At 42.2% G+C, this 18,382-nt stretch overlaps 1 protein-coding gene across 1 annotated transcript in view; it reads right to left on the minus strand.

The window, feature by feature from the left end:
* Positions 1-1,052: 1,052 nt before the first annotated feature.
* MRPS26 (mitochondrial ribosomal protein S26) overlaps positions 1,053-18,382 on the minus strand; it is a 30,031-nt gene continuing 12,701 nt past the window's right edge. The window contains exons 2-4 of the mRNA XM_085642986.1: positions 17,148-17,294; positions 11,943-12,066; positions 1,053-1,890 (exon numbers count right to left, since the gene is read on the minus strand). Of these exons, the coding sequence (XP_085499112.1) occupies positions 1,759-1,890; positions 11,943-12,066; positions 17,148-17,294 (403 nt within the window). The 3' untranslated portion in view covers positions 1,053-1,758. The remainder of the gene's footprint in view (positions 1,891-11,942; positions 12,067-17,147; positions 17,295-18,382) is intronic.

An 18,382-nucleotide genomic window follows, 5' to 3' on the forward strand; every position in this document is an offset into this window, starting at 1 on the left:
CCTCGCCTGCTAAAAGGTTTCTTATCTTTATGGGGCCATGTGTTTGGCCCCATAAAGATAAGAAACCTTTTACTTCAGAAGGAAAGCAGGTGAGGCCGTCCAAGTGGGACGGCAGAAAAAGCCGAACGAAAACGTCACAACCAGCTCTTTTCCAATGGCTGGCCACCGTTTAGCATAAACGGTGACGTAAGCCAATGGAAAAGAGGGGCGGGGCTTAATGTCCTTTACACAAAATACCCCAAAATCATTAAATCTCACCAGCGAGACTGCGCATGTGCGCAGCCTAAGCCAGGCGAGACCTAAAAAAGGACAACATTTTAAAACACCTATAGATTAAAAAACGAAAGATACTAAATTGGATTAGGAACAACCATGCTACAGATGAAGAGGGAAAACACGGGGTCAATGAGAAACAAGCATTGCCTGTGGTGAGTAAATGGATATCTAATTCACACCATCACGCTCCTCCCACTATATACAAAACTTTGCACACCATCAGCCTTTCACACCTCAACAATGCATTAACTTCCACATACCTTCCAGACACCTCCGCTTAGCCAGACTCTTACTCACACACATCCCCCGAATTCGCAAAACCATACTTGGCATCTGGCCTACTTCGCTCCCAAACCCTGAAACGATCTACCCTTGCACGTCAGAACCACCTTCCTCAAACCCTGGAGTGACCTACCATGGCATGTCGGAGCCACCTTCCTCAAACCCTGGAACCACCTATCCTTGGACATCAGAGACACCTTCTTAGTTCTTGAATTTCGTAAGAAACAAATGACATGGCTCTTCACACAGCCTTGGCCCACACCGCTCCTAATTTTTAGCGCCAGGACACACTCCCAGGTGAATTGTACACTCTACAAATACCCATAACATAACAAGGCGATTATCAGCTGTACATGCATCACAAGGGCACAGTTTAGGTTCCTTCTCCATCCAGAAGCCCAAGTAAGGCTAACTCAAATGCGCACTTTATTTTTCAAACCGATACTGTTCTGGTGCAGTTGCAAAGAAAATTCAAGAACTTTCAAAAACAGAAATTTAAGTGCGCATCATCTTTAATATTGTAAAAAAAACGGAGAACTACTGACAGATAACTGTCAGTGGAATTATCATCAGAGAAAGTTACACAGACAATGCTCTAAGTGAACATGGGAGATTCTCCGAGGGACATGCCAGCACACCAGTCCTCAGACACTACTTTATCATTATTAAAGAGTGCGTGCTCCTTTAGCCACGTCTCAAGACACCTTTAAATGCTTAATGCAGCTGCAGTCCTGGCCACAGGGCTGCAGCTGCTAAACATTCAGTTCCATACAAGATGAAAGTCTCTTCTCACAGGCTAAGGAAAATATTCAAGTCACAAAATGCTGAAATAAAAACAAGATTTCCAAGACTGTAGCACATTCTCGGGCTCTAGATCCCAGGTCTTGTGTACAGTTTTTCGCACCGCTATGAGGGCAGCGTGCCGAGGCCTATTCTGGTCTTCACTGGTGACATGCAGATGTCTTTTGGCTTCAGTTCCTGAGTGGAGCATACCACCTCTTGCCTGAACCACAACTAGTCAGTACCTGTGAAAGTTAGGATGACAACTGGGATTAGCTCCTTTGAACGACACATTGGCAATTCATTAAGATACCAGATGGCCCACATCTTGCTGAGGAAAACTTTTTCTACACAGGTGACCAACAGGTGGTAGAGAGCCCTTGGCTCCTGTTGGGTGAGCAGTGCCCAGTGAACACATATCTAGGGCACCACAGTGCGCTTTGCCACTCTGCCCTCTTTATCTATGGCAAAGTTATAAGTCTTGGGACTGTCCAAAGCTTCTTCAATCTTCTGGTCCAGGTTTTCTGGTGTGATAAAATGCTTCGCTGCCTCCTGCCGGACAGAAAGAGGGGAAATAAGAAGGGACTTGGTTAGCACTTGTTTTTATGGGAAAAGGGGCTGTCCTGCTTGAATTCAGACACACGTTATAGATCTCAAACAACTCAATGGTGTCTTCAAATGTGCTATTTATTCAGTGCTCAGTTGGCGAGAGCCAATATGATCATGGTTTGGTACAAGTATAGTTTAAGATCAACACAATACACAGCTTTACTAATTGGCAAAGATCAGAGTGGCCCCGCAAGCAGCTATCGGTGCTTCCTCTACCGGTTGCCAATCACTTCAATCCAGGCCTACAAAGCCCCCTGCTATTCAAGAAAGAAATCCCACAGCACCCCCGACGGAACCAGAACTAGACAAGAAACATGAAAAACAAAACAGGCATGGGCACAAAGAAAGAGGGTATCAGACCAGTAGACAGGAGGGCACAGCAGGGAGAACAGACAGACAAGGGGATGAGAAACTCAATGGGGAGAACATGAACTGATAGAGAAAGCAACAGAACAGAGCAAGAAGGGTTAAGCAGAGAGCACAAACACAGAGAAAGCGGGGATTTAGTGGGGCAACCAGGACAGAGCACAGGGAGTTTGAGTTTAGAAAGCCGCCCAAGGACAAAGGAAGGACTTGAGAAGGAGGAGGGCCGATCCAGCTGGAAGTGACAGGTGGGATGGGAAGACATGGACCGTGGACCAGACAGAACTGAAGCTGAGCAAAGAACGGGAATAACATTCAGAAGACTGGGGAAGAACAAAATCAGTTGAAACAAGTATTAGCAAAGCCAGCAGGTTTCACCTTTTCTATGCAGCATGTGTTGCATTCTCACATTTACTGATTGCCATATGTGTTATCATTTGTTGTACATTCTAGTTCCATTTGGAACGAACCTGTAGAACTTGAGCTTAGACTGAGCCAGTTGCACTGGGTCTGCCTGAGCATCTGTTGTTCCTGTTGCTGTGCTGCGTTATATATACAATAAATCCTTTAATCTCACTTGGATGAACAGTTCTTTACAATGGCGACGAGCGGAGGAACACTATTCTCAACACAAAGAAGCAGCACAGAAGATTAATGTTCCTGAACCCAATTTGAATGATTTATGGAATTTGAATGAGAAGAAGATATTTGAACTTTAAGGAAGAAGGAAGAACGAAACTGAAATACGGTCTGTAACCATCTCTTTACTAAATCAAGGACTTCATTCAGCTGGACATTTAAAAGAAAAACGAGACGAAGGCAAACCAATACAAACGAAGGTATTTGTGACCAGATCGCAAAGCAGTTTGAGGGAATTCATTAAAAAAAAAAGCGGATCCTGTATGCCGAAATTAAAGCGCGATTCATCGCAACAGCAGGTAATTAGGATCGTTGAGTACCTGCGAGATTCGAATTGGTAACGCATCCGGCATCTTTTGAAGTGGGCGCATGGTCTTCCCGAGCAGACTCTGCACGAGGAATAGACATTGTTCCTTCACGTTGGAAATTCGCAGTGCATTCTGGGAAGCGCATTGAATGCTGGGAACGTGCGTGCTTGACGTGGACAACGTGGTGGCCATTTTGTTGTGATTAGTTACAGCCTTGGCAACCAATACGCTGCTAAAAACGGAATATCAGCAGGAAGCTTGATTAAAATGCATCGGTTTGCTTAATACATCGTCGTTTTCATTACTAGCCGATTTTCACTTGATGTTAACTCAACATTAAGAAGAATGGACCTTGAGTAAGTTGGAAAACTTTGAATTTGAATATTGAATGGAATTTCGAATATTTTAAAGGGAAGAAACTCTGTAACTGTATGCTCTGGGCCTCTTTATTTACGTTACCCTTATTCCAGTACAGTTAAAAAAAAAAGAACAATTTCAACTATCTCAAGACGACGAAATATTTGTTCTTATTCCTGTTATTGTTTTGTTTTTGCATTGTTATTTCTTTCTGTCAATAACAATATTTATATTCAGGTTTAACCTTAAAGAGGAAAATAAGAAGAAGGCCAGGTATTAAGTTACTGGACAAGAGGCTATACAGAAGAGCCACCTGACATTTTTACAGGATACATATATATAGCTTCAAAAAAAAAAAAAAAAAAAAAATAAAGCAGTTTGAACCACCAGCAAAGTTCTTGCAAACGAAAGGTGATCCACCACTTCCATGGGCTAGACGGAAGGAAGAATTCATTAATTACATGAAAGCCATCGACGGGGAGAGGATGGGAGCAGAAAGGAAAAAAAGCATTTTGTTACACTATTAAGGCTCAGAGGGACAAATGGTTTTTAGAGCTTTACCACAAATAACGATTGCGGAAAATGGAGAAGCAACGAATGTTTACAATGAAGCCTTGCTTAGGATAGAGAAGAGGTTTAAACCTAGAAGTAATATAGCATTGAATAGGTTTAAGTTCTATACTCGGGTACAAGAAGGTGAGTCGTTTGAGGATTTTCTAACAGCATTACGCAACTTGAGTTTACATTGCAATTTTGGTAACATCTCAGATGAAATGATAAAAGATCAGATCATAGTTCATGTGAGATGTAAAGAAACACAAAAACAACTATGGGTGATCCCAAGTTATCTGAAGCTATTTCGACAGCAAAAGCTTTTGAACAAAACAGAAAAATGGATGCATGTGGTAAAGAATAATAGTAGCAAGTTTGATAAAGCGGAAGAGATTGCTGCTGTCAAACGTCAAGATGAAGTTAAAAATGAACCTCATAATTTTAATTCACTTTTGGCCCAAAACTCTAGTTTCAATAACTCTAAAAGATTTGATAGAATGGGGAAGAATGTGGCTTGCTACAGATGTGGAAACAGAAACCACATGGCTTCATTTGCTGGTTGTCCACCCGTAAAAAAAGAATGTAAGAATTGTGGAAGGATTGGTCACTTCGCAAACATGTGCAGGGATCAGAGGAGGTATCCCACTCCATATCGCCCCAGAGTTTTTTGTACATTACAAGGGCCTGCACAGGATGTAAGTGATGGAGGTAATGGAGACATGCCACAAAATTCAGGTTTTGTGGTGTCTGTGTTGGGTGGCATTGCTAGCCTTGAGGAGAATGAGGACATTCCCATAAAAAAATCCTCCCATGTGTGGGGTTCAGATTTCTGATGTGGATTTAGATCTCATGGCTGATTCCGGATCACCAAGGACTATTATATCCAAACAATATTTTGAAGAAAGACTGACTACGGTGTTCGATGTTAATAAGATTTATCCACCAGACATAAATCCTGTGAGTTATGATGGTTCACGTATTGACATGATGGGTTACTTTAAAACATCATTGTGTTTCAAAAACAGAAGGGCTGACATACATCTATATATTGCGGTCAAGGGCATAAACGTCTTAGGTTGGAGGGATCAATGGAAGCTTGGAATAATGTTGCATCCAAGACTTAAGGAACCGGTTGTATTGGATGAATCTATTAACAATAATTGCATCTCAGTTACAGGGTGTGAGGACATGGAAAGATTCATAAAAGACTCCTACAAAGAAGTTTTTTCTGACTCTTTGGGGAAACTTAAAGAATATTCTCATCAGATAAAACTCAAAAGTAATGCTACACCGGTTAGACAAAGAATTAGACCAGTACCAATAAATGTAAGAGATGAGTTAAGAGAAGTTAACAGAACTTGTCTCAGAAGGCATAATTGTACCAATTAACTAATCTGAATGGGTTTCACCCATTGTTTTGGTCCGCAAACCAGATAAAAAATTGAGGTTGTGCGTGGACTTGAGAGCATTGAATTCGGAAATTATTGTGGATTGTCACCCGTTACCAAATATAAATGAAGTGGTCTCATTGTTAGAGGGTGCAAAAGTATTCTCTACTTTCGACTTGAGGTCGGCTTATCAACAAGTTCCTCTTACAGAGGATTCAAAAATGTTAACAGCATTTATAAATCCACAGGGTTTATATCAATACAATAGGATGCCCTTTGGTTTGGCCTCTGCGGCATCGGTATTTCAGAGAATCATGTTTAACATTTTCAAGGACATTGATGATTTCATAAAGTGCTTTCAAGATGATATTTTATTTTTTTCTGCCAATAATGAAGAGCACTTAAAACATCTGGCGGAAGTCTGTCTTAGATTAAAAAGAAATGGTTTAACTCTTAAAGCTCACAAATGTAACATGTTTAAAAAGAGTGTGGAATATTTAGGTCATACCCTTACTGGGGATGGGGTAATTCCTAAGAAATCTAATATTGACGGAATTCTAAATGCTCCCTCTCCCAAGACCAAGGAACAATTACTATCTTTCGCTGGAATGTGAGAGTATTATTCTAAGTTTGTATCTAATTTTGCTACTAAAATGGAGCCTTTAAGGAAGTTATTGCGTCAAAAAGCCATTTTTGAATGGTCAGAAGAGCAACACCATGCTTTTAATGTGATTAAGCAGGATATTATAAATGCTCCTATTTTAAGACCTTTTTGCATAAACAAACATTGTGTTATTACTGTTGATGCTAGTTTATATGGAATTGGGGGTGTCCTCTTGCAAAAATCTGGAAATGTAGAATGGAATGTATGCTTTGCATCTAGAACCCTAAATGAAACTGAAAGGCGTTATGCTGTTATAGAAAAGGAATTACTGGCATGTGTCTGGGCAATTGAGCATTACAGAAACTACATTTGGGGTGGGAAGTTTACTTTGAGGACAGATCACAAACCCTTAGTTAATATACTTTCACCAGGAGGAGGGTGGAATTCCACTGCTAGGATTGCAGGGTTAACCTCTAGATTGCAAGAATATTGTTCCAAGACAGAATTTGTACCAGGAAAAAAAAAATGTTACTGCTGATTTTATGTCACGTCATCCCTGTGACTCATACCCTGAAAGAAAAGATAATGAATTAGATATTGTTACAACTATTCAGGATGTTGTAGTAGGTGCATTTTCGGATATCTCAGAGGAGTCATGGAAATCCAGTGAGGAAAATGATTCTTTATGGGAATTAGTGAAGAAATATATTGTGGAAGGCTGGCCTAAGAGAAGCCCCTCTTTAATGTTGCAGATGATTTAGAATTAGAAGGGGATTTTGTTTACAAAACAGGAAAATGTGTTCCACCTTTTGGCGTACGAGAGAAAATCCTTAAGTTGGCTCCAGGAATGTCTGGTATGAAACGCTTAATCAGATCATATTTTTGGTGGCCAGGAATGGATCGCATGGCAGATCGGGTGGTTAGAGAATGTGATGTTTGCATTTCAAATCAGAAAATGCTGAAGATCAATGTTCCCCCTCTTAAAAATACAGATTGGCCAGAGGAATCCTGGAAGAAACTGGCCTTTGATATTTCTGGCCCATTTTTAAATCTTCCATTGGATTCACGGTATGCTTTGGTCTTATTAGATTACCACTCAAAATGGCCGGAGGTCAAGTTTGTCCCAATGGCCACCACTGCTAGAGTATTGGATTTCTTTAAAGAAATTTTTGCAAGGGAAGGATGTCCTTCAATCATTGTGACTGATAATGGTGTTCAATTGACTTCAAGAGATATGGAGGAATATCTTAAATGCCACCATATCATACATGTCACCACATCGTTGTATGCACCACATGAAAATGGTCAGGTTGAACGTTTCAATCGTGTTTTAAAGGGTTACATTTCGGAGGTTGTTAAACAAACACAGGATTGGAAAAATGCATTAAGGGAGAGATTATGGATGTATAGAATTACTCCACATTCTCTTACTGAAGTCAGTCCATTTCGCCTTTTGAAGGGCAGAGATCCAGCTTCTTATATTTGTCCATGGTGGCTTAAAGAGAAATGTAACAATAACATAAAGAGTGTTCATGATATAAGGGATACCAGCATTAGGGTGAAGGAAAAACAAAAAAAGTACAAAGAATGGTATGACAGGAAATGGAATACTAAGGAACACAATTTTAAGGTAGGGGAATGGGTGAGAATAAAAAAAACCTGCTTTCCTAGGGAAATGCATGAGTAAGTTTTCCAAACCCATTAAGATCACCAGAGTATTCAAGAATTCCCTTATAACTCAGGATGGTAAGGTTTGGAATGTCAGACGGGTTTCTAGGTGTCCAGGAAATTTTAGGTCCATGTCCAAATCTATTTATATCCATAGTCATCCCTTGTCTTCTAATTTACATGTTCCCACTAGGTCCCAGCAGGTACCTTCCACTGGTCTGGATACCACAGGTTCACACAATGACTCTGTTGCTCTTAGAGTTAAGGACTCCACTCGCTCAAGACGTTTACCCATGAAGTTGTAAGACTTCATTTTGTTTATTTTTCTTATTTTATTTTCTGTATATAAGGGAGGTATGTTGCATTCTCACATTTACTGATTGCCATATGTGTTTGTTGTACATTCTAGTTCCATTTGGAACCAACCTGTAGAACTTAAGCTTAGACTGAGCGAGTTGCACTGGGTCTGCCTGAGCATCTGTTGTTCCTGTTGCTGTGCTGCGTTATATATACACAATAAATCCTTTAAACTCACTTGGATGAACAGTTCTTTACAAGTATTAGCAAAGCCAGCAGGTTTCACCTTTTCTATGTAGCATGGATAAAGTTTTTTTTTAAAAAGCCTTTGACGCAGCCACCTGTTTCATTTTGTAAGTGCACACACCACACATGTGTACACCTTTAAAATGAGGCAGGTGATTATTTTATTTACCTATCTCAGTCAGATCGTTAACTAAAAATAATTTAAAAAGTGCAAAAGCCCTAATTTATTTAGTTTTATTTTCAAGCAGTCTAGCTGGGAAGCAGAAGGAACGCAGTGGAGCATGGAGAAAGTAAAATGCAGGAGGGTGGGGGAGAGAGTAGCGAAGCAACACAGAGGGTGGGGGGTGTCGAAAGCAACACAGGATGAGATGCAAAAGCAACAAAGGAGGGGTACAGGGGATGTAAAAGCAACTGGAGGAAGGCAGGAGCAAAGCAACATGGAGGCTTGGATGGAGCATTGTACGCAGGCGAGTGCAAGAGAGAAGGAGCAGGGAGAAACAGTCGGGCAACAGAGAGCAACACGGAGTGCAGGGAGAGAGATGGATGAGGAAAATGGCTGAAGCACATACATTCCTAAGGAACAATTCACACAAAAGAAAAAAGTATCGCCTGAAAAGCATGCAGTGAAGAAATGATCCCTGCCAAAGAGCAGATTGACAAACTGGAGCATAAATAAGTAGTAGGGCCAAAAGAGTGACAAAGAAAGTCAACCAATAGTGATCAATGGGCGGGCTCCAAGCGCCTCTTTGTTCTCGGTAAGCCGCAAAATGCTTTGAACGGAAAGAGCATGCGCGGTTTAATATCACTACCTAAAAAGAAAAACTGCATCTCATCCAGTAAGCCAGAAACGTCTATAAGGTTAAAGAAGTCAAACCTAATCTTCTACTAATCATGTATGAAGAAATTAAATGGGTCAATTAATTAGAACAGTACTTACATCTATCCTTCACTTCAAGAGCATCAAACCAAAATCCTAGTTTGATGTTAAATTTCTAATGAAATATTACGTGGCTTGCCAAACATGACGACAATCCAAAACATTTGAGCAAAAGTTCAAACATATTTGCATCACAGGCATCAAGGGAAAATGTGACTCAGATTTCAAATGAGTTAAATGCGCAATTAAAGACCCTTCAAAGCACTCCGTCTGTAACATATGGAACATGGCTATTATTTTACTCACATATGCCATCTTTCAAATGTAAATCTGGTGTCAAACACTATTTAAATGACATATACGGTTGCGAAGGTGGTCCGTAAAGTATTTCAGAATATACTCTGCAAACAAAATATTGTAAAAAACAGAAGAAAAAAACTCCTCTAATACGTAAATCTGAAACGTTTTAGGGAGTTCACGATAGTTTTATGACCAAGTGCACTTTCAAACAATTAAAATGCATTATGTTCTCTTGCAGTCTAAGTCCAATGACAAACTGAGCACCAACAATTACATTATTGGAGAAAAAAAAAGATCACAAACTGAAAACATAAAAGATATCTTCAGAAAAGCAAAGAAGGAGCCTGCAGATTGTTTAAAGCAAAGACTGAGTGTGTTAGCAGACATTCACAACAGGCACACGGCGCGCAAATGAAAACTTGCATTTGCAGACTCATGTAAAACAGTTATAACGACGAAAAAAAATTGTTTTAACTACAGAAGGAAAAAAAAGTATAGTTAACGAGACAATAAGAAATAAAATGTAGAGTGCTGCGTTTTAATGAGATACTATAACTAATGAATAGAAAGGAGCCAAGATACACCTCCTTCCCCTCCATTGCACAACTGTGGGGCTATCACACCAGACACATGGTGTTGCAAGGACATGAATAAAGGCAGCCAGGTGAAGAGGGCGAATGAGGCCTGGTCCCACAGATGGTTTCATCACTGGGTCCCCTCTTGTACACAGTGTCCGCAAGGTACTCTGTGTGGGCTACAACTCTCCCGCAGGAGAGGAGCACGAGGTGTTCTATACTCCAATGTGAGTGTGCTCCATTTGGGAGAGACGCACGGAGTGAGTCGACACCCGTTCGCAAAGACCATTGAAGGGTATTGGCAGGTATTGAACTGCTTAATGAAAGAAGACCCAATGATGCTGGTCATTCATGAGACCTACAAAATTTTAAGTGTGGTTTTTTGTCACATATTTTAAGCAGAGCGACAAGACAATGGTCCTGATGAATGCCATGAATTCGTATCAACAGGCAGAAACATGTAGACCCGACCTAGTCAGATAAGAAATTTTGTATTCTTATCGTCACGCTACTTATTTTAATCCATCCATTAGGGAGAGCCATTAAATAATTTTTCTCCATATAGAGATGGTTTTAGATTCACATTAGATATTATTTTTGCACTCTGCCCCTTATTCACACACTCACATTGGAATATAGAACACCTTGTGCTCCTCTCCTGCGGGAGAGTTGTAGCCCACACAGAGTACCTTGCGGACAATGTGTACAAGAGGGGACCCAGTGATGAAGCATGTCACCACCTTGGTGAGTGAGGGTTCTCGTCTTTAAACTCAATACTGTTCTCAGGTACAATCTGTAATTTTTGGATTTTTTTCTTCAGTTTTTCTCCATTGCGGTATTTTTTGTGATATTTTGATAATAGGAGTAACTCCGCGTGTGGTTGATAATTCTCCATTGTGGCCTTATTGTGAGATTACCCACAGAAGGTTTCACAGCAGATGGAAGCTCTAGGTCCGTGGCTTGCAAAGAGTCCGTCATTAGCTCAATATCCGACTGCAACTTCCCCTACCCTGCCAGCCTCTAGGCTACAAGATACCCTTAGGGCTGTTATGTCTTTAACTCTTTTTTCGGGAGTTGCTGAATACTTAAATGCCTCTGTGCTTTTTGTTTTACTACTAAGCTTCACAAACACACAATTCATTACTGACTGCACCTGGTCGCCCCACTACTGAAAACATGCAAACAAAGGTTGCTGGGGTGTATTTTTGGCCAGCTGCCGTTCCGCTGCCCTCTAAAGGCTTCATATGGAACCTGTATGGACCCACTGTCACTCAAAGTTACAAAACAAAGTATGATCAAGATATTTCGCCAGTTTGTAGAACGCACAATCAGTCTTGTGCCATGCGTCAATGAAGAGTGCAGTGCTCTCAGTGTCACCACCAGCCTTGAATATATTCATACCACTTCTGGTCAAAGACACTGAAAGCAAAATGCACTAGAACAATCTTTTTAGATACTAAGCTGGCCGCAAATATATACAGTATGTATTGTTTACAATTTCTTCCCCAAGTTTTTTTTAAATGTTTTAAACAACTGATTTGTTGTGCACATACCACACATTTATCTACTCTGACAAGGAGAGGATGTGGCGTTACGGGTAGACCTGCCAACACTGGAACTGGAGAACTAAGTTGCAATCTCAGCGTCAGCTCGGCATCTTCTGATCCGAGCAAATCACGTAATCTCTTCGTGAATTAAAAAAAAAAAAGCAGTACAGATGAAACCTAAAAAGGTTGCAGTAATCAGACCATTAGTCCAGGACACCTCGCCATGGAGAATTATTGCCTTGTAGTAGATTACTCCGCGTGTGCTGCCCCTCACCTGAAGCTGCAGTATCTCTTGCTCCCTCTCCTTCAGGAACTCATCCAGGGAGGCCTCCAGGTCAATCGCCTCCTGCCATTTTTGCTGCTCCTCTTCTTCCTGCTCTCGCAAGTAGCGTACTTCCCTGCGAAAAGAATTTTAAGCAAGTGATAGTCTCCGCATCCTGTCTGGGCTCCGATAGTTAAAAACACACCTGACAGATTTGAGCTAGCAGAAACCTGGCTCCAACGTCTCGATTTGTCCTAACAAGAATATCAACAGCTTCCACTTTTATCGGGGCTCAGGGTCTGGCTTGACACTTCTGATGTCTCGGGTTCTGAATGTGTCCTTCACAGAAAGACTCATCAACCTGGAAGAGAGCTAAAGTTTGGAAAGCTTGTCTGGAAAAAGGCAGAGGAGGTTGGAATTAAAGGGGAGCTGGGGGTTGGGGGGGGGGGGGGGGGGGGGGAGAGGAGAGGAGGTGTCGGGTGTGTGTGGTGTGTATGGTGCACATGGGGGGGGTGTGGGTGGGTGTGTTAATATGACCTTTAGCGGTTGTCACTGGGTAGATATAGTTAGGTCTGCTTTTCCAAAGAGTGTGTTTATTGGGTTGCTAATCACTTTGACCTTGTTTGATGAATCTTCACAAAACAGTCCCCCAAAAACGTTCATCCAGCTCAGCTCCTTTGTGGAAAGTTTCGGGGTGATCCGTCATGAGGAGGAGGAAGGAGGGAGTTTCAGAGAAAAGGGGGCTCCCAAACTCAAAATCCCCAATGCCTTTTCCATAGAGTTCTTTAGATAAGGCTACAGCAGGGGTGTGGAATTATTTTAAAGATTCACTTGTCCAGGGAACAAAGTGCTACGGAAATCTACTTGTCCTGTTAAGACATCCATTTGTCCCACCTACTCGCTTTATATACGGCACATGCACTTTATACGATGGCTTTCATTCATTCATATACTTGTCCAGGGAACAAAGTGCTACGGAAACCTACTTGTCCTGTTAAGACATCCATTTGTCCCACCTACTCGCTTTATATGCGGCACATGCCCTTTATACGATGGCTTTCATACATTCATATCATTTTTAAAAAAAATAAAGATGCATCACAGTACCCTAAGAACTCTGAAAAGAACCTGTATAACTTCTGGCTTCTATTCCAGCAGTCACACACACAAATTCTGCTGACAGAGGTAGGCAAGTCAGCAAATTAATGAAAACAGTCAAGTCAATGGTCTGGCATGAACCAGCCAGAACACTAGCACAGACATCAATATTTGGCATTAGATCACTGAACTGTGGGTCATCTATTAAAAGTGATATTTTCTAAACCTGAATTTAGAAACATTCATGAACTGCTGCCCCCATGTCCTGCGAAAGATGCCATTGGTCAAGCAAGAGACCAGTCTGTTTTTAAGTGGGGTCTGTACAGCATGCAAGGTTCTTTCAGACACGACTATCAGTGAAACAGAGGCACAGTGACGCAAAGCAGTGGTCAAGAATACCATAATTTGGTTAAGTGGGGAAGCTGGAATTCAACTCATTTCCTGATTACACCGTGCAGAATTCAGCCACCGAATTGACATCTCCCCCTTTCCCCTTTTAAAGCTTAAAGAACAGCGCTAGGTTTCTTTCTTTTTAAGAGCCAAGACAGCCTTCGGTTTTAAATAAGTGCACGCTTTATGTTAATTTGGTGGCCGATTGTGAAAAAGCTGTTGAGTGGGTGCGCTCATTCTTTCGAAGCACGTTCACGCCACTCCACGCCGTCTACTGATCAGCTCGATTAAAAGTCCTGCGAGCACTCCCTGTACCCCTGCAGTGCGAGTGCAAGCAGAAGCCACATGAATGCTCTGCTCATGGTCAGCTTCAGTGGCCCCCCTTATGGTTTATGGGGTCAACGCCTGTCCTGTCAGTGCTGAAGGATGGAGGAAAAGGCCGTTTCTCACCGCACAATCACTAGAGGCAATTCCACCGGCACTGGCCCCCTCCCTACAAAGGGATGTATAGCGGGTGCATAGAATCCTGCAGGCACAGCCACCTGCTAGCACTCTGCACTTCACGATGGGCTGACCAGACTCCGAAAACCAAAATCCGGGACTGACATTTTAAAAAGATAGAAACTGGACTTCAGTTTTGCAGGATACATAATTACTCAATTGACAGCACAAATCAACAGGGAGAAAACACATGGCAATGTGCACTACAGAGAATTCAAAAGCAACTTTTCTACACTGTCATCTGAGTTCAATTGTTTTCTTCGCATGGCTAGTCGAGCTTTACTGAAAATGAGAAGGATTTTGAAAATGTTCAGGGCAACGGCATCTCCTCCTCAAACCAAATCATCCACATTTTTAAAAACTGTAAATGTTTGCCCAATGCAGAGACACTTACCCTCAAAAGTTCATTAAAGCTTGGTAAATCAATCAGGATTACCAGGGCGGGTACAAATAATCACTGAGAGACCCCCGTGTTCTACTGGGGTAAGGTCAGGCTGATTTGCAGAATGAAGTGGCACTGGCAGGCAGCAGCCAGCCCGTCTGGTGGCACAATGCGGTCTATGAGGATGAACATTCAGACACTACTGCACCGCCCTGGTCTCAGGAGGCCCGTCTCATTACCGCACGGCCAAAGGAAAGAGCAGCTCCCGTGAGAGACTCCCTTCTGGCCCCACTCTTCAGCCTCTTACCAGACAGTGGGACAACGGCCCCAATGTTGCTGGTTTTCCTCTTATCCCACATGGGTCAGCCACTAACGGCACAGTCCATACATGAAATGTTTTATCTGGGGTCAGGCTCAAGATAGACCCCCTACCCCCCACCAATCCAAGACAAGAGCCCAGTCAGTAACACCCAACTCAAAAACTGCTGAACGGATTTGCACCAAATCACAAAAAGCACAATCTGCAGCCCACGATCCAACTTCCGGCTCAATTTGTGTAATTCCGTTTAGCAGCTTTTGCTGTAGCAGGGTGGGTGAGCTCCTATCGCCCGACGGAACTGAGGAAAGGGACAATTTCAACACAAATGTTGTATAATTCTGTTTAATACTCGGACATCATTAAGAAACTTTTCAAACTGTATACCCTTTCCTGTTATATTACAATGCAAACGCCATTCCCCTTTCAAAATAATGTCCGCACACAGATTATTTAGTTGTTCTACCATAGATACATTGAAAAATAATTGATTTACTAAAAAAAAAAAAAAAAAAAAAAAAAAGAAACTCACTGGGAAAAAAAATAAAGGCTTAAGTAACGTTGTAGTTAGATGAATATGTGAGAGACAACATTAACATTTTGAACTTTAAAAAAAAACACACACAAGTTCACCAGTTAAAGTTAAATGGTGTCATTTGAGATGTTAGGAGTGATGTCATGTGTGAAGTCACAAGCAGTGCATGACGGTGGCGCAAGTTATAGTTAGCATTCAATGTGTGCTAGTTTGTTTTCTAGTTTACAAAGTTGCGGTAACTATCATACGACTAGTCTACCTAATTTTGTGCAGCCTGTGTTCACCTCATGGGTGTAAGTGTTTGCAAAACCCATGTACTCCTAATGTACCAGAGGTGTGCAGAGGTCTCGAACAGGTTATAAATCTTTGGATTCAAAAGTAACTGTGTGCAGGTGACGGTTCACGACTTGTGTTCATTATGATCCACGCAAGATTTTGGTACTGCAGAAAAATTATCACCAGGAGTAAGATTCTTCATAGTAGATACTACCTTTTGTAAGCCGCATTGAGGTATCAGACAGAATTGTGTCGGCATGACAATTTCTACCTACCTGTGTGCACCAGGTGTGAACCTAGATACATGTGCTTGAGAAGAGGGTCTGCTGATCTGAAGGTCATTTCTTAAACTCGGTTCGGTGAGTTGCAGGTGTGTGACGCATCTGTGGTCGCTTGTTGATGTGAACTCTGCCAGCTGTAAAGTGTGCGGTACATGGCCAATGCTCACATAATGCACGCTCTCCACACCAGAGGGATTTGTGTCTGCGATGGGACTAATGATGGCGGATATTTTCCTGAACTATTTTGTACTTACTGCGAGTCCTCTGATGCCCTATTAATTTATGCACCAATATGCGGGAAAACAAAGCTTGGATGATGTCATAAGTGAGGTCAAAAGCAGAGCACGGCGGGGCGCAAGTTTCAGTTATCGCTGCTAACTATACCTGGGGACTTTGTTTGTTTTAGTTCAAAACGTTAATGTCTCACTGACCTATTCACCTAACTATAATGTTACTTTAAAAACTTAGTTTTTTCAAATATATACAACCACGCACACCCACACTTCTTAAATTCATCAGTTTAAAAAGAACCGCAGAGTCAGATTAAAGGCAGTACAAAATATATTAACTCAAGTAATGTACACAAACTCCAAGTGACGCCTAAATATTAATGTAATAAAAACATTTACGGTCAAAGCTAATAATAAATCCAACCAAATGATTGAACTCCATTTCAGATTCCCAACCTCGAGAGGATGCTTGTGTGTCCAGTAAACATCCCAAGTTCACATCCGACTGACTGTGCACAGGTTTTCCTAATCAGAGGGTCTGCAATCGAAACCACTCCAAGCTCTGTGCATTCCAACCACTCATTTACTATAGAAGATGTTAAAGAACCTGTGGTCACAGCAAAACCCTCCCAACAACTGCACTTGGGGCAAAGATAAGGCAAACACCTACATACCTGAGGCGACCACGCACAGTCCAATTGCCATGTGATTGCTGTGGGTGAGACTAGTATAGTGAGACTCACCAGCAGTAAAGGTCCCAAGTTTGAAATCATTTTTAACTATATTGTATTCTATTGATGATTTACTGAATAAATAAATCCGTACACCAGTATAATAAGCAAGTATCAAGGACTACCTTAGACATAATCGCACAAGAGCTGATCTTGGGAATGGACAAACACCTCCTTCTCTATACGCGGATCAAAAGCACAACAGTGAAATATCTAGGTGAACTTTTAGAAGTTCCCACCAGCCAGCGGACGGTGCAAACAGGTGCAGCTGTGCTCGAAGACATTACAATGCAGACCTGTTTCAAAAACCTCAGTCAGATAAACAAGACAGCTACATGATGATGACATTCTAAAACAGAGTACATGAACCCTGCATTGCACAAAACATGCTGGGGTAGCAAAAATTCAGTGTTTAACGTAGTACGCTCATGGGGTGGGGTTTGGGGTCTCGTGGTGCAGCAGCAAATGAAGCCTTACCTCAGTTTGAGTAGACGTGCATTCTCTGCATCATTCCACGCCATGAGCATCTGGTGTTCTTCCGTCTCATGCTTGCGTCTCTCAACGCCCAGGTGACCCTCCTTCTCCTCGTACTGCTTTCGCAGGACCTCTTCCTTAAACTCAGCCCTGCAGGGGGGAAAGATGTCTGTTAGAGCTGGATGTTGCCACTCATTGGACTGCTCTCTCCACGCTTGGATGTGTTGCCGTATTTCCTATATTCCAATAGTATTTTCAAGTGGCACTATCCCTTACTTGATACAGGTACTAGAGGTTGAGGGAGAGATATCACAAACAGTCAGCTATGACATCAAGTCACAGGCTACTGTGTTTGATTCTGGCCTCTAGACATGCTTGACTGCAAGAGGCGCAGTAGGAAATCTGGCGAGTAGGATGCAAGGCCTGCGCAAGTAATAGGTCCACAATTACACCGTCACTGGGAACCAAGCACCCCACTGTAGCGCTCGACTCTCAGGGTAGCAGAGCAGTCCAATGCCTGCTCACTGATGGTGCTGCGGTTTAGTAATCAATCTTCGCTGGTAAGCAAAAACTAAATTGAAATGTCCAGTCAGTGCTTTTTGCTAAAAAAATTGCATTTATTACACACAAACTACAAAATGCTACACAGTAATTTAATAATATTCAGATATGGTAGGTGGAAATTATGGCATACTGACATCACATTTGATACCTACTGGGTCACAAACACCAAAACCACATTCTCCCCCTCCCGTATCAGGCAGAACATTTCAATAAAAGGGGATGCCATTTTTAATGCCACAGGCCTATTGATTTTGTTAGGCAGTCACCACAACATCATCAAGCTTACGGGCTTTGTAAAGGGTCACCACAACTACGTATCCATAGCCACATACTCCTACAGCCCCGTAACACTGTCACTTTGGTGGTGCCCCTTCCATCCTTGGCGCCACCTCAGAAGTGAGAAACTTTGGGCCACAGAGCCCTGCAGTGCACTATAGGGCAATCACTCACAGAGCGCTATGTGAAGCTTCATAGCCCGCTTCTTTTTCTTCTTTATTGGGGGGGGCCTGGCCCACCCGGGACACCCTAATGTTTTGTTGAGGTAGCGCAGGACGTCCACTCTCGTGCTATCCAATCGGCTCCCTGCCCGGCTGGCACTGTTTGCCAGAGCAGGAGCCGGCAACTGCATTCGCTCTGCCTGCTCCGTAAGAGGAGGGTGCGTAACTCGCAGCAGC

The sequence above is a fragment of the Triturus cristatus genome, chromosome 2_2 (assembly GCF_964204655.1).
Source record: "Triturus cristatus chromosome 2_2, aTriCri1.1, whole genome shotgun sequence".
Lineage (NCBI taxonomy): Eukaryota > Metazoa > Chordata > Amphibia > Caudata > Salamandridae > Triturus > Triturus cristatus.